General features: G+C 43.2%; 1 protein-coding gene across 1 annotated transcript in view; it reads left to right on the forward strand.

The window, feature by feature from the left end:
* Nucleotides 1–17,398, forward strand: part of LOC112262102 (MAM domain-containing glycosylphosphatidylinositol anchor protein 2) — a 183,723-nt gene that overhangs the window by 147,698 nt on the left and 18,627 nt on the right. Inside the window, exon 11 of the mRNA XM_024437812.2 lies at nucleotides 11,656–11,833. Coding sequence (XP_024293580.1) covers nucleotides 11,656–11,833 — 178 coding nt within the window. The remainder of the gene's footprint in view (nucleotides 1–11,655; nucleotides 11,834–17,398) is intronic.

Genomic DNA, 17,398 nt, shown 5'->3' on the forward strand with positions numbered 1-17,398 from the left:
GTTGCTAACAGCGTATTAAACTCTTGACAGCTCAGCGGACTTCGCCTCGACTTCACACATCGTGACGTCTTGCTAAGTATAATAGTCGAGGTGGTCATTCTCTCGTTAAGTACCTGCAATTCATCTAGCATGTTAACAAGGCAATGTGTGACAACTAATTCACACTCCCCTTTACAACATTCACTCCCCCTGTTAGAAGTACTCGTAAAATATCCATGCCACAAACCGCTTTTCTTGTCCTTGCCGTACATAATAGGATTACATTGCCTATTACAATATGTTCACATAAGTATTTACATTTTAGAATAGTGAAGACATCAAAACTATGAAATAACACATATGGAATCATGTAGTAACCCAAAAAGTTTTAAACAAATCAAAATATATTTAATCTTTGAGATTCTTCAAAGTAGCCACCCTTTGCCTTTGCAAGCTCTTGGCATTCTCTCAACCAGCTTCACCTGGAATGCTTTTCCAACAATCTTAAAGGAGTTCCCACATATGCTGAGCACTTGTTGGCTGCTTTTCCTTAAGTACCTTACTGTGATTGTTTTCTATTAAAATGGTCAAGAATAGCTTTTAGCTAAATATATATACTTAAGCAAGAATTTTGATAAGACTGTCTAGTAGTGGTCTGAGTGAGGGGCCTAATTGTAGGACCCTAATGGGAGGGATATGTAACCTGAAAATGAGCTGTTTTTGGCAGAGAGAAAACTCTCTTGGTTATTGGTCTACTAACTTATACCTCCTGGTGATGTCGCCAGGCGGTCCAAAACCCCAAAACAAGTTGAAATTTCAGGCCGTCTTTTCAAACAGCTCTTACACTAAAAAGGTGTTATCATCATTTTCAACATTTCACAGTATTATTCCAACCTCATGGTGTGGAAATATGTATAAAACACAGGAAAATCACAACCCTACTGCCGACAAAACCCTACTGCCGACAAAACCCTACTGCCGACAAAACCCTACTGCCGACAAAACCCTACTGCCGACAACCCTGCTGCCCGACAACCCTGCTGCCAACAAAACCCTACTGCTGACAACTCTACTGCCGACAAAACCCTACTCCCGACAAAACCCTACTGCCGACAAAACCCTACTGCCCGACAAAACCCTACTGCCGACAAAACCCTACTGCCGCCCGACAAAAAAACCCTACTGCCCACCCCTACTGCCCCGACAACCCTGCTGCCGACAAAACCCTACTGCCCCTACTGACAACCCTGCTGCCGACAACCCTGCTGCCCGACAACCCTGCTGCCAACAAAAAAATCCTACTGCCGACAACCCTGCTGCCCGACAACCCTGCTGCCCGACAACCCTGCTGCCCAACAACCCTACTGCCGACAACCCTAATATTGACAACCCTAATATTGACAGCCCTACTGCCGACAACTCTACTGCTGACAACCCTACTGCTGACAACCCTACTACCGACAACCCTGCTACCGACAACCCTACTACCGTAACAAGCTTTCGGCATAAAAGAAAGGAGGACTCTGTGTCTATACGTCCTGACACAGCATCGAGGAGAAATGCAACGGCCAAGTCGCCCGGTGTTTCCCCGCCTTGGCCTTCGAGTGCTCACAGCTTAGTCGTCAGCCTCGCCATTATCAGCCTTCATCATCATCACAGACTTGACTATACATTCTGTTTCATCATCACAGATTGACTGTATGTTCCCCGTCATGTCAGTATTCGCGTGAAGGAGAAAAAAAATGGAGTATTGGTCAAACAGATTAGAACTAACTCAAGGCTAATTGGTGCTGTTTGAATTATTTAGTGGTGTGTTTGCTGCGTCCGAGAGAGAGGCCTTGGATTGAATTCTCCCCAGATTATTATTTACTCAGAGTAAATGATTTCCCCCTGGTCTCCGGTGGATTTGAGGATGAGCTGCTGTATCCTGATGAATCGAAGAGGAGGAAAGTGAGAGACAAGAGGATGAGGAGGAATCCATGAGAAGGAATCTCTCTTCTTTCTCTCTTCTCTCTCTCTATCTCCCTCTCTATCTGTGTTTAACTCTTTCTCTCGTCTCTTCTCTCTCTCCCGCTTTCTCTCTTCTGTCTTTCTCTCTCATTCTTATTCTGGTTCTCTACCCTTTTATCTGTTCTTCTCTCTTTCTTTCTCTTTCTCGCTCTCTCTTTCTCTCATTCTCTCTCTCTTCCCTCTCTTTCTTCCTCTGTCTCTTTCTCTCTTCTATTCTCTCCCTCTCTCCTCCTTTCTACAACAGGATTTGGCATGATGATGGCATGAATGAGAAGTGAGGCTCGTTGCCATGGCAACACAGTTTTACCTCCAACAGGCAACATACATTGCTTAGCAGAATTAAAAAAGGGACAGAGCAGAATGTGAGGGAATAGTTTAGCTTATTAATTTGACTATTTTAAAACAAGCACACGTAAAAATAGAAAAAGACATACATGTACAATAAAAGGGGATCCCTAGTCGGTTGTCCAAATGAATGTATTCAACTGAAATGTGTCTTCCGCATTTAAAGCAACCCCTCTGAAATTCTACCTGCCTGGCTCAGGAGCAGATTTTTACGTGGTCAGCCCCGGGATGCGATCAAGCAACCTTTTGGTTACTGGCCCAATGCTCTAACCATGAGGCTACCTAATCTGCGTGTCAGTTAAAAGTTTGGACACACATTATTTATTCAAGTGTTTTTCTTTATTTTTTTACCATTTTCTACATTGTAGGATAATAGTGAAGGCATCAAAACTATGAAATAACAAAGTGTTAAACAAATCAAAATATATTTTATATGTTAGATTCTTCAAAGTAGCCACCCTTTGCCTTGATGACAGCTCTGCACACTCTTGGCATTCTCTCAAACAGCTTCACCTGGAATGCTTTTCCAACAGTCTTGAAAGAGTTCCCGCATATGCTGAGAGCTTGTTGGCTGCTTTTCATTCACTCTACGATCCAACTCATCCCAAACCATTTCAATTGGGTTGAGGTCAGGTGATTGTGAAGGCCAGGTCATCTGATGCAGCACTCCATCACTCTCCTTCTTGGTCAAATAGCCCTTACACAGCCTGGAGGTGTGTTGGGACATTTTTCTGTTGAAAATCAAATGATAGTCCCACTAAGCACAAACCAGATGGGATTGTGTATCAGAATGCTGTGGTAGCCATGCTGGTTAAGTGTGCCTTGAATTCTAAATAAATCACTGACAGTGTCAGTAGCAAAGCACCCCCACACCATCACACCTCCTCCTCCATGCTTCACAGTGGAAACCACACGTGGAGATCATCCGTTCATCCACTCTGCGTCTCACAAAGACACGGCGGTTGGAACCAAAAATCTAAAATCTGGAATCATCAGACCAAAGGACAGATTTCCACCGGTTTAATGTCCATTGCTAATGTTTCTTGGCCCAATCAAGTCTTCTTCTTATTGGCATCCTTAGTGGTTTCTTTGCAGCAATTCGACCATGAAAGCCTGATTCGCGCAGTCTCCTCTGAACAGTTGATGTTGAGATGTGTCTGTTACTTGAACTCTGTGAAGCATTTATTGGGCTGCAATCTGAGGTGAAGTTAACTCTAATGAACTTATCCTCTGCATCAGAGGGAACTCTGGGTCTTCCTTTCCTGCGGCGGTCCTCATGATAGACAGTTTCATCATAGCGCTTGATGGTTTTTGCGACTGCACTTGAAGAAACTTTCAAAGTTCTTGACATTTTCTGGATTGACTGACCTTCATGTCTTAAAGTAATGTTAAAGTTCATGCCATAATATGGACTTGGTATTTTCCCAAATAGGGCTATCTTCTGTATACCACACCTACCTTGAAACAACACAACTGAACTGCAAAGGGTGGCTACTTTGAAGGATATAAAATATATTTGACATTTTTTAAGACTTTTTTGGTTACTACATGATTCCATATGTGTTATTTCATAGTTTTAATGTCTTCACTATTATTCTACAATGTAGAAAATAGTACAAATAAAGAAAAACCCTTGAATGAGTACAGTAGGTGTGTTCAAACTTTTGACTGGTACTGTACAATCCACCTGTTTGGTGGATGACATGGCATTTTGTCTGACTGTGTATATAACCATACATGACATGATCAGTATGATCTACTCTCTCTCAGCATCTCTAAGCAGTAAATGGTGAAAGGTGGATGCATTTGTATTGAAGACATATCAGTGAGTCCGATTATGATCATAATATGACCATCATAACGTAACAGTGTGAATGAACATGACATGGAAAATGAATGGCTGTTACCTTCTCTACCTCTGCCCACATTGCAGGTAAATCTTCAAAACAAGCCAAATAACATCTGCGCTTTTACAATTTAATTCGCCCAATTTTATGGCTGTGTCTGAGTCTGCCATACACACTGAAGAGGATGAACAAAACAGGCATATGTATTCCCCTGCCGCTGATGTTTGAATATAAAGGTCAGCGTTGTAGGAAATGAAATGTCAGGCTGGTGGAGGCAGGAGGAGGCTGGTGGGATAGGAGGAGACTGGAGGAGGCTGGATGAGGCTAGAGGAGGTTGGAAGAGACAGGTGGAGGCAGGAGGAGGCAGGAGGAGGCTGGTGGGATAGGAGGAGACTGGAGGAGGCTGGATGGGGCTAGAGGAGGTTGGAAGAGACAGGTGGAGGCTGTTGGAAGCAGGGGGAGACAGGAGGAAACAGGTGGAGCCAGGAGGATGTTGTTGGAAGCAGGGGGGAAATGGAGGAGGCTGGAGGAGGTTGGAAGAGACAGGTGGAGGCTGTTGGAAGCAGGGGAGACAGGAGGAAACAGGTGGAGCCAGGAGGATGTTGTTGGAAGCAGGGAGGAAATGGAGGCGGTTGGAAGAGGCAGGAGGAGACTGGAAGATGCTGTTGGAAGTAGGGGTAGACAGGAGGAGAAGGTGGGGTAGGAGGAGGCAGGAAGGAGGAAGCTGGAGGAGGCAGGAGGAGACAGGAGGTGGCAATTGGAGGCAGGAAGAGACTGGAGGAGCAGGCAGGAGGAGGCTAGAGGAGTGAGGAGGAGGTATCAGAAGGAGGATGCCAAAGGTGGTGCTCATGCTGGAGGATGTGTTAAAAGTCAAGTGCTGTCTGAGATTAGGTTGACGGTCCCTTGTGCTTCTGGGGGTGAAGTGTTTGAACGGCAGACAGAGCTGATAACTTCCTAACATCTCAGCGACATGGGACCTAAACTGGAGCGGAAGAGCAGTGTAGTGCCCTTTTAGATGTTAGGGGTGTTAGTAAAGTACATGCTAATGCCATTTACACTACACATGAGTTTTGTCTCTTGAGTGACACAGGCCTATGCCTACAGTATATGTATGCATAATTGGTAACCCTTTACTTTCCTGCAGGTATAATGCATTGGGATGCTGTTATAATGTTGTTATAAGACTTGTGACACACATGTACTGTATGACCCCTTATAATGTCTGGTTATCCTCTCATAATGATCATGCATCCTTTCTCTATAACAATCCAGCCTTGGTTTCATGCTGAAACCATAGATACATTCTTAGAACACATACTGTAGTATTGTACATCTCTACGGCTCAAACTCCATGTGGATAAAAGAGCAGGCAACAAAAAAAATATGTCCCTTTAAGAAAAATATGTCCCTTTAAGAAAAACATGTCCTGGTAAGAAAAATATGTCCCTTTAAGAAAAACATGTCCTGATAAGAAAAATATGTCCCTTTAAGTAAAACATGTCCTGGTAAGAAAAATATGTCCCTTTAAGAAAATCATGTCCTGGTAAGAAAAATATGTCCCTTTAAGAAAAACATGTCCTGGTAAGAAAAATATGTCCCTTTAAGAAAAAGATGTCCTGGTAAGAAAAAGATGTCCCTTTAAGAAAAAGATGTCCTTGTAAGAAAAAGATGTCCCTTTAAGAAAAAGATGTCCTTGTAAGAACTGCAGATGTGGAATTAGGAAGCTAGCCGAGGCAATAGATGTAGATGTCATTAGCTGGGTAGCAGGGACGTGCAGGAGAAAAAGTGGGCCTCACAGGTTCCCCCGCTCACTTCCCACCAGCTCCACTCTCCATTGGTTGAATTCTGGGTTTGACCAGTCATCTTCTATTTGTCGCCTGCCAGGCCGACTGTGACTCACTCAGCTGTCACACGAGACAACGTGGGCCTTGGCACCCTGGGAAAATGGCGAGCGTGCCAATTGTCGTAACCAAGATCAACAGTGATTAGCCGCACAACATTGCTCGGGGGTTGGCCACATAACCAAGTTTTGTTGCATCTCTGGCATGGAAAGACAATTCATTGAGATGGTGTTATGAGTGTGATGACTTGTGATGCATTGAAAAATAGTCACTCTTTGTAATTTTGAGTGACGGGATATGAATATAGATGTTCAATGAAGAATGAAAACTGAAATGATTTTATTTTTGAGCCGTTCACGGTTTGTTTTCCCTAATGTACAGTTCATAGAACTCAGATGTACTAATATTGATTATTTTTGTGATATAATATAGTTGTTTGATGTTAATTTATAGTGTTTGTCCTCAACTGTCTCGAACACAATACATCTGGCAAGCAAGGCAATAGTACAGTCCATTGCTTTATACTGGAAAACATTGGGCCACACTAAAAGCTAGATATTGTATTGTACTCATATGCAGCCTATTGTTATATTTTGAGGCTAATCCCTTTTGACTAGTGCACTGGTGTTTATTTTTCTAAGTACCTGAAGACCGAGGGAGTTATGTGGTGGTGCGTTTAATTTGACATGCTTAGCTGGTTCTAGAGGAACTGTGTGACTAAGAAACCAACAAGGGAATTAAGAAAGCTTTTTACATTAAAACATACATGCTTTAAATTATTGCTTTAATGTTTGCATTAAAATACACACACTTTAAATTATTCCTTTAATATTTACATTCAAATACACATGGCTTAAATGATCCCTTTAATAATTGCATTAAAACATACACTCTTTAAATGATTCCTTTAATATTTACATTAAAACATACACGCTTTAAATGATTCCTTTAATATTTGATTTGAAGATGCATGTCTCTGTCTTCAACCTGTTTGCTATGCATGTGAGAAGTTAATTGGGAGATTCGAAGAGCTAGAGCATCTTATCTCATCTCAATGCTTCCAGCACGGTGGCACCTCAGCTCCAACAAGGTGTCTGCTCTTCCACATGTATGACAACTTCATAACTGTCACCTATTCATGAACAGATTGCCTATCTTCTAGTCTATTGTCATAGCAGCTCTAGTTTGTGTGTGTGTGTGTGTGTGTGTGTGTGTGTGTGTGTGTGCGCGCATCCATACACACGTCTGTGCTTGCGGTATTCAAATGCATTTGTTAATGTCTTTGTTTATGTCTGCCCGAAGTACTATTCATTATGTTGAGAAGGTGTCATTTGTGATTGATTGAAAACAGTAGGTCACAATGAAAGAGACAATTCATTATGAAGTTTCACAATAGATTTCTTGGCAGGCTGTTTTATTTGTAAGAAAGACTGAAATGAAAAGCCGTAGTGATAGACGGTACTGTACAACAGAGTGTACAGGTATGACGGAATCTGCTCACACCGCATTGGTGTGGTCTAGCGACTGCCAGCTCTGCGCTACCCATGATGCCTTGCAGGCGGGGATTTGATCCCCAGTCCTGTCTTTTCTGCCTGCACTCCCCTACCTCTGTCCCACCCTCTAATTTAACCTGTCTGTTACTATAACAACAAAATATGAAAGACAAGAAAAATTGCCATAAATTGAAGTGGACACTTATCCGGTGTTAAATTCAGTTAACTTCCTTCCAGCCCAATGAAGTAAATCTATCTGTTAAAAACCACAGTTTACAACTGCTCAAAGAAATGTCACGATGCCACTTACGACTGTCAGTCAGGCTGATGGAACTCGTAACGTCTTCCATAAAGATGTGTTCCCCGCGACAACAGAGGCAGCTGTTCTGGAGGACGTTGGTGCTTAGTGTAAAATGTGTAACCCCCCTCACCATGCGGTGATTCACTACATTGTAAATCAGAAATGGATGGGGTGTTCACTACTGTGAGACATTGTAAACCTGGGCTGGATGGGGAGTTCACTACTCTGAGACATTGTAAACCTGGGCTGGATGGGGAGTTCACTACTGTGAGACATTGTAAACCTGGGCTGGATGGGGAGTTCACTACTCTGAGACATTGTAAACCTGGGCTGGATGGGGAGTTCACTACTCTGACACATTGTAAACCTGGGCTGGATGGGGAGTTCACTACTCTGACACATTGTAAACCTGGGCTGGATGGGGAGTTCACTACTGTGAGACATTGTAAACCTGGGCTGGATGGGGAGTTCACTACTCTGACACATTGTAAACCTGGGCTGGATGGGGAGTTCACTACTCTGACACATTGTAAACCTGGGCTGGATGGGGAGTTCACTACTGTGAGACATTGTAAACCTGGGCTGGATGGGGAGTTCACTACTGTGTGACATTGTAAACCTGGGTTGGATGGGGAGTTCACTACTCTGAGACATTGTAAACCTGAGCTGGATGGGGAGTTCACTACTGTGAGATATTGTAAACCTGGGCTGGATGGGGTGTTCACTACTGTGAGATATTGTAAACCTGGGCTGGATGGGGTGTTCACTACTGTGAGATATTGTACACCTGGGCTGGATGGGGAGTTCACTACTGTGTGACATTGTAAAACTGGGCTGGATGGGGAGTTCACTACTTTGAGACATTGTAAACCTGGGCTGGATGGGGAGTTCACCACTGTGTGACATTGTAAACCTGGGCTGGATGGGGAGTTCACTACTGTGTGACATTGTAAACCTGGGCTGGATGGGGAGTTCACTACTCTATTTTGTCAATCCATGACTGGAAGTGAACAAGTGCATACTTAGGGAGAATAGTGGATAATCAGGACGTAGCCCCAGTCTCTCTAGGGGTTGCCTTCATCTGTCATTACTCCAGAATCACACAAACTAGTATCCAAATAAGTGAGGGCAAACTAGCATCCAGCTAATTGAGTGCAAACTAGCATCCAGCTAATTGAGGGCAAACTAGCATCCAGCTAATTGAGGGCAAACTAGCATCCAGCCAAGTGAGGGCAATCTAGCATCCAGCTAAGTGAGGGCAAACTAGCATCCAGCCAAGTGAGGGCAAACTAGCATCCAGCTAAGTGAGGGCAAACTAGCATCCAGCTAATTGAGGGCAAACTAGCATCCAGCTAATTGAGGGCAAACTAGCATCCAGCTAATTGAGGGCAAACTAGCATCCAGCTAATTGAGGGCAAACTAGCATCCAGCTAAGTGAGGGCAAACTAGCATCCAGCTAATTGAGGGCAAACTAGCATCCAGCTAATTGAGGGCAAACTAGCATCCAGCTAAGTGAGGGCAAACTAGCATCCAGCTAAGTGAGGGCAAACTAGCATCCAGCTAAGTGAGGGCAAACTAGCATCCAGCTAATTGAGGGCAAACTAGCATCCAGCTAAGTGAGAGCAAACTAGCATCCAGCTAATTGAGGACAAACTAGCATCCAGCTAAGTGAGGGCAAACTAGCATCCAGCTAAGTGAGGGCAAACTAGCATCCAGCCAAGTGAGGGCAAACTAGCATCCAGCTAAGTGAGGGCAAACTAGCATCCAGCTAAGTGAGGGCAAACTAGCATCCAGCTAAGTGAGGGCAAACTAGCATCCAGCTAATTGAGGGCAAACTAGCATCCAGCTAAGTGAGAGCCAACTAGCATATAGCTAAGTGAGAGCCAGGGTAATCCCTCCAACTGACCGGTGAATATTTATATGTTTTTTTCCCCTTATTTTACCAATTAAGTTGCTGAAAGTAGAAGCTGATTACGCAGCATGACTATTACACAGTGCTGGGGACAATATAAGGCCACTCTAAAATGGTGCTGTTTTGTCACACAACACAATGCCACAGAGGTCTCAAGTTGCCAGAGAATTTAATGTTAATTTCTCTACCATAAGCTGCCTCAAATGTCATTTTAAAGAATTTTCTAGTATGTCTAACCGGCCTCAGAACCGCACACCACATGTAACCACGCCAGCCCAGGATCTCTACATCCGGCTTCTTCACTGATGAGTATAAAGCCCTTTTGTGGGGAAAACTAATTATGATTGGCTGGACCTGGCTCTGAAGTGGGTAGGACTATTCCCGCCCTGTCCCACCCATGGCTGTGCCCCTGCCCAGTCATGTGAAATCCATAGATTGGGGCCTAATTTATTTATTTAAGGTGACTAGTTTCCTTATATGAACTGTAACTCATTAAAATCATTGAAATTGTTGCATGTTGCATTTATATGTTTGATCAGTATATAATTGGTGTCCGTTTTGGGTTTTAAAATTAGTTTATTATGATCAAGTTCGATCCCCACTGTGAATTAGTTTAAATTTACATTGGCCGTCACACAGGACCATGTGCTGACATAGATCGATCACGGGCCAGCAAGCTACTAGGAGACTCTCAGGCACAATAAAAACAACTACATTGACCGTGATCCTTATGGCCACTTTCACCATAATCCTTAGGCCGTCAAGGATTATGGATATACTGACAAGATACCTGTCTCTCCACCCAAACAATGGGAGTCGTTGTCCACAAAGCGACACAACGGGCCATCTAGCTCCCACCTGTCCTTTCTTTGGATTGGTGGATACATCTCATTATTGTAATAATTTTTAAAATATTCAATTAGGGTGGTTGACATCAACCGACTGTATTCAATAGAGAGAGATGCTATGCTACTAGCCTCATTTCATTAATGTCTTTTTTTATTTAACTAGGCAAGTCAATGAAGAACAAATTCTTATTTACAATGACGGCCTAGGAACGGTGGGTTAACTGTCTTGTTCAGGGGCAGAACCACACATTTTTACCTCGTCAGCTCGGGGATTCAATCCACCAAACTTTTGGTTACTGGCCCAACGCTCTAACCTGCTTCCCCTATATCCATCCCGTGACAACTCCGACCTCGAGTATCAAACAAGCCACTCATTTTTTGGGGGACCAAATTCGACACTCATTGACCTCCATACAACAACTCCTTGCATGGTGGGCGAAACAACAAAAAAACACCACCTACTTGGAGGGAAACAGATTTTCCACCGAGTTGGGCCTCTCTCTTCCTCATCCTCTCTGGTGCCTTTCAGCCCCATTCAGCAATAGGTCTCGAATTCAAATACTTTCAAATTCAAATACTTCAAGCGCCATCGGGAGTTTTTCATAGGAATACGTGGATGACGTCAGTAGATATCACTTTCCACTGGTTGTAATGTCTGTGGTTAAATCAGATCTAACTTTATGGTAGCCGGCGAAACTCAACTCCACATTACACGATGGGGTTGAGCGGCGACTAGTGTGGGCCGACTGGAGCTCTGGCGTTTTTATAAAAACCTAGTGATTTCAGCACCAAAAGAATAGCACACAATTACACAGGACATTGTTTAGTCGGCTAACTTTATGGTAGATGGGACGAAGATCATATAACCAAGTGGAGGCTGTAGTGATGGTTGCCCTTCCTTGCAAAATACGGAATCCATTCAAATGTATCCTATTAGTTTCCTTTCACCTTGAGTTCAGAACGTGCACCAGTAGGAAGTGATTATAATGTGTCAAGTTTGGCCTATGTGCACTTGTAAAAATAAGCATTGGAATTGATTATAATGATTTTCCAATAAAATATTCCTATGTGTTGTCTAGACGGGCCAATCGAGGTGGTGGGAACAAGAGATCCCCATGGAGGGAGCGATCGCCAAGGGCGAACTGATCACCCACAACCTGACGGAGCTCATCAAGCCAGAGGCCTACCTGGTGCGCCTCACCCCCATCACACGCTTCGGGGAAGGAGACTCCACAGACAGAACCATCAGATACAGTGGTGAGCAGAAATCATTCTCTGTCTAGTTGGGCGGCCTGGACAGTGTATGATCACAATGCTCTATTTGGAGTTAATTGTACTGTACAAAATCTACTTGACCTTCAGCACTGTATATTCTTCAGTAGGGACTAGCATGGCCTTGTATGCTCACAGTTCTATATGGTGTTAATGTATATGGTTGCATATTGTATTGTATTTTGTTGTATAGTGTACAGAATGCCCCTCAGCAATGTACAGTAGAGAAATAATTTTCTTCAATAAGGATGTGCAGTTGAAGTCGGAAGTTTACATACACCTTAGCCAAATACATTTAAACGCAGTTTTTCACAATTCCTGACATTTAATCCTAGTAAAAATCCCCTGTCTTAGCTCAGTTAGGATCACCACAATATTTTAAGAATGTGAAATGTCAGAATAATAGTAGAGAGAGTGATTTATTTCAGATTTGATTTCTTTCATCACATTCCTAGTGGGTCAGAAGATTACATACACTCGATTAGTATTTGGTAGCATTGCCTTTAAATTGTTTAACTTGGGTCAAATGTTTTTGCGTAGCCTTCCACAAGCTTCCCACAATTAGTTGGGTGAATTTTGGTCCGTTCCTTCTGACTGAGCTGGTGTAACTGAGTCAGGTTTGTAGGTCTCCTTGCTCACACACGCGTTTTCAGTTCACTCCAATATCTTGACTTTGTTGTCCTTAAGCCATTTTGCCACACCTTTGGAAGTATGCTTTGGGTCATTGTCCATTTGGAAGACCCATTTGCGACCAAGCTTTAACTGATGTCTTGAGATGTTGCTTCAATATATCCACATAATTTTCCTGCCTCATGAAGCCATCTATTTTGTGAAGTTCACCAGTCCCTCCTGCAGCAAAGCACCCCCACAACATGATGCTGCCACCCCCGTGCTTCACAGTTGGGATGGTGTTCTTCGGCTTGCGAGCATCCCCCTTTGTCCTACAAACATATCGATGGTCATTATAGCAAAACAGTTCTATTGTTGTTTCATCAGACCAGAGGACATTTCTCCAAAAAGTACGATGTTTGTCCCCATGTGCAGTTGCAAACCGTAGTCTGGCTTTTTTTATGGCGGTTTTAGAGCAGTGACTTCTATCTTGCTGAGCAGCTTTTCAGGTTATGTCCATATAGGACTCATTTTACTGTGGACATAGATACTTTGGTACCTGTTTCCTCCAGCATCTTCACAAGGTTCTTTGCTGTTGTTCTGGGATTGATTTGCACTTTTCGCACCAAAGTACGTTCATCTCTAGGAGACAGAACGCGTCTCCTTCCTGAGCGGTATGATGGCTGCGTGGTCCCATGGTGTTTATACATGCACAACTATTGTTTGTACAGACGAACGTGGTACCTTCAGGCTTTTGGAAATTGCTCCCAAGGATGAACCAGACTTTTGAACCAGTCTACAATTTCTTTTGATTTTCCCATGATGTCAAGCAAAGAGGCACTGAGTTTGAAGGTAGGAGTTGAAATACATCCACAGGTAGACCTCCAATTCACTCAAATGATGTCAATTAGCCTATCAGAAGCTTCTAAAGCCATGACATCATTTTCTGGAATTTTCCAAGCTGTTTAAAGGCACAGTCAACTTAGTGTATGTAAACTTCTGACCCGCTGGAATACAATGAATTATAAGTTAAATAATTGTCTGTCCTCGGTTGCAACACTTACTACTGAGTTCCAAACTGCCTCTGGAAGCAACGTCAGCACAAGAACTGTTTGTCGGGAACATCATGAATTGGGTTCCCATGGTCGAGCAGCTGCATACAAGCCTAAGATCACCATGCGCAATGCCAAGAGAGCATGCAATGTCGACTGGAGTGGTGTAAAGCTCACCACCATTGGACTCTGGAGCAGTGGAAATGCGTTCTCTGGAGTGATGAATTATGCTTCACCTTCTGGCAGTCCGACAGACAAATCTGGGTGCTTCTACGCCTACATTGCTTGCTGTTTGGGGTTTTAGGCTGGGTTTCTGTACAGCACTTTGAGATATCAGCTGATGTAAGAAGGGCTATATAAATAAATTGTATTTTATTTAGGAGAACGCTACCTGCCCCAATGCATAGTGCAAACTGTAAAGTTTGGTGGTGGAGGAATTTTGGTCTGGGGCTTTTTAATCATGGTTTGGGCTATGGTCCTTAGCTCCAGTGAAGGGAAACCTTAATGCTTCGGCATTTAATGACATTCTAGATGATTCTGTGCTTCCAACTTTGTGACAATTGTGGAAGCCCCTTTCCTGTTTCAGCATAACAGTGCCCCCGTGCACCAAGCGAGGTCCATGCAGAAATTGTTTGTAGAAATTGGTGTGGAAGAACTTCACCGGCATGCATAGAGCCCTGACCTGAACCCCATCGAACACCTTTGGGATGTATTTGAAATCAGACTGCGAGCCAGGCCTAATCGCCTAATATCAGTGCCCGACCTCACTAATGCTCTTGTGGCTGAATGTCCCCTCAGCAATGTTCCAACATCTAGTGGAAAGCCTTTCCAGAAGAGTGGAGGCTGTTATGGCAGCAAAGGGGGGACCAACTCCATATTTTAAATGTTTACATTTTTTAATCAAACCATTTTTTAACTAGGCATGTCAGTTTAGAACAAATTCTAAATTTTCAATGCCCATGATTTTGGAATGAGATGTTCGAAGTCAACATACTTTTGATCATGTAATGTATCACAGTAAGGGCCTCCCAGATGTTGACATATTTATATGGTAATAGGGACCCCTACTGGTTAGGAAAATACTGAATCATGAGATAGGTCACTGTCAGTACATTTGACAGAGCATTCTTATTTACAAGGAGGAAATAAAGCAAAGAGAGAGATGAATTTGTACCAGTGATGATTACATATTCAGAGATCCAGGCATAATTACATGAGAAAACATTCAGCTCCTCAACTTAGTCATCAAAAAGTGCCATTGTCACCGAGGGGGAGGCGGCAGATAGTATCAAGAGCCATCCAGCAAGGATTTCGGCTAAGAATACAAACGGAAAGGATTTTGAATTAAATGCAATTTGTATGTAGTTGGAGGGGTGGACTTTAATTCCCTGTCTGTTACCACTGGTGTTTCTGTAGACAAGGTTCCACAATCATTGTCTAATGTCTACTTTATTTCTTTATCCTTCACTATCATTTACTTTTTTTTGTATCAATCCGTCCTTTTTTTTGGTACTTTCTTATGAAGGGAGTGAAAAGAGGCACTGAAAATGTCCTCCGCAAACACCTGTTCAAAAAATCTACTCCTTTCAACAGGCTGCAGAATTAGAATTACAGCCTGAGCTTTGCTTCAGCTTCAACACAGTTGGAAGTCCTTGTAGTGCAGCACTGCAACACAAGACACGATACTGTCCAGGTTTTGAGTCCTCTCTCTTCCAAACTTGAATAGCCTAGCCTGGGTCTATTCTAGTTCCAGCCTTTGAAATACACGTCTGCTACAGACCGTCAGCTCTCAGCCCTAGCCTGTGAAGTCTGCATGCACGCAGCCAGCCAACCCCCCCCACCCATACAAACACAACAGAACACAGTCTGGTGGTGAGCTGCTCTGACTAGCAAACAAACACAGCAGTTCACTGACCTTCTGCACTAATTAGAGGCTTCCAGCCTATATTCTCTAATCATGTTTTCCTCTGCACCCAGGTGAGATGAGGAAATAGCAGCACTAGAGTGCTTTCCACCTATTATCTTGTTTTTAGGAGTATTCTATATATTCCATGTCAGAGGTCTGAAACTCCCTGCCCTCGTGCCACATTAGGCCTATTTGTGGCCCACAGGCCTGGAATTTGAGCTTATACTGTATCCATGTTATGGTGGTTGCTCATACAGTACAGATTGACGACATGCCTGACCTGACATTTCAACCTCTACGCTCCGGTCTCCCCCTTGACAGTGTTTAAGGTCCCATGTGACCATCGGTTGTGCTGTAACAACAACATAAAGACTCACCTCGAAAAAGTCACCGTTGATGCAGTGACACACTTAGCCTATCAGTGTAAAGTCCATTGGAAAGTGTATTTTACTGTGTTCAGGAATATTTATACTGTGTATATGTAATGACATGTATGAGACCCTTATACTCATTATAACATTATTTAGGCTTTATTAAACTCTCTAATGACAATTTATACAATCACTGAGGACATTGTGGTAAAAATACAGTTAGAGTCAGAAGTTCACAAACACTTAGGTTGGAGTCATTAAAACTTGTTTTTCCACCACTCCACAAATCTCTTGTTAACAAACTATAGTTTTGGCAAGTCGGTTAGGACATCTGATTTGTACATGACATTAGTCAGTTATCCAACAATTGTTTACAGACAGATTATTTCACTTGTAATTCGCTGTATCACAATTCCAGTGGGTCAGAAGTTTACATACACTAAGTTGACTGTGCCTTTAAACAGCTTGGAAAATTCCAGAAAATGATGTCATGGCTTTAGAAGCTTCTGATAGGCTAATTGACATCATTTGAGTCAATTGGAGGTGTACTTGTGGATGTATTTCAAGGTCAACCTTCAAACTCAGTGCCTCTTTGCTTGACATCATGGGAAAATCAAAAGAAATCAACCGTGACCTCAGAAAAAAAATTGTAGACCTCCACAAGTCTGGTTCATCCTTGGGAGCAATTTCCAAATACCTGAAGGTAGCACTTTCATCTGTACAAACAATAGTAGGTATAAACACCATGGGACCACGCAGCCGTCATACCGCTCAGGAAGGAAGCGCGTTCTGTCTCCTAGAGATGAACATACTTTGGTGTGAAAAGTGCAAATCAATCCCAGAACAACAGCAAAGGACCTTGTGAAGATGCTGGAGGAAACAGGTACAAAAGTATCTATATCCACAGTAAAACGAGTCCTTTGTCGACATAACCTGAAAGGCCACACAGCAAGGAAGAAGCCACTGCTCCAAAACCGCCATAAAAAAGCCTGACTACGGTTTGCAACTGCACATGTGGACAACGATCGCACTTTTTGGGGAAATGTCCTCTGGTCTGATGAAACAAAAATAGAACAGTTTGGCCATAATGACCATCGTTATGTTTGGAGGACAAAGGGGGAGGCTTGTAAGCCGAAGAACACCATCCCAACCATGAAGCACGGGGGTGGAAGCATCATGTTGTGGGTGCATTTTGCTGCAGGAGGGACGGGTGAACTTCACAAAATAGATGGCATCATGAGGGAGGAAAATGATGTGGATATATTGAAGCAACATCTCAAGATATCAGTCAGAAAGTTACAACTTGGTCGCAAATAGGTCTTCCAAATGGACAATGACCCAAAGAATAATTCCAAAGTTGTGGCAAAATGGCTTAAGGACAACAAAGTCAAGGTATTGGAGTGGCCATCACAAAGCCCTGATCTCAATTCTATAGAACATTTGTGGGCAGAACTGAAAAAGCGTGTGCGAGCAAGGAGGCCTACCTACCTGACTCGGTTACACCAGCCCTGTCAGGAGGAATGGGCCAAAATTCACCCAACTTACTGTAGGAAGCTTGTGGAAGGCTACCCGAAACGTTTGACCCAAGTTAAACAACTTCAAGGCAATACTA

Source organism: Oncorhynchus tshawytscha, linkage group LG11, assembly GCF_018296145.1.
Source record: "Oncorhynchus tshawytscha isolate Ot180627B linkage group LG11, Otsh_v2.0, whole genome shotgun sequence".
Classification (NCBI taxonomy): domain Eukaryota; kingdom Metazoa; phylum Chordata; class Actinopteri; order Salmoniformes; family Salmonidae; genus Oncorhynchus; species Oncorhynchus tshawytscha.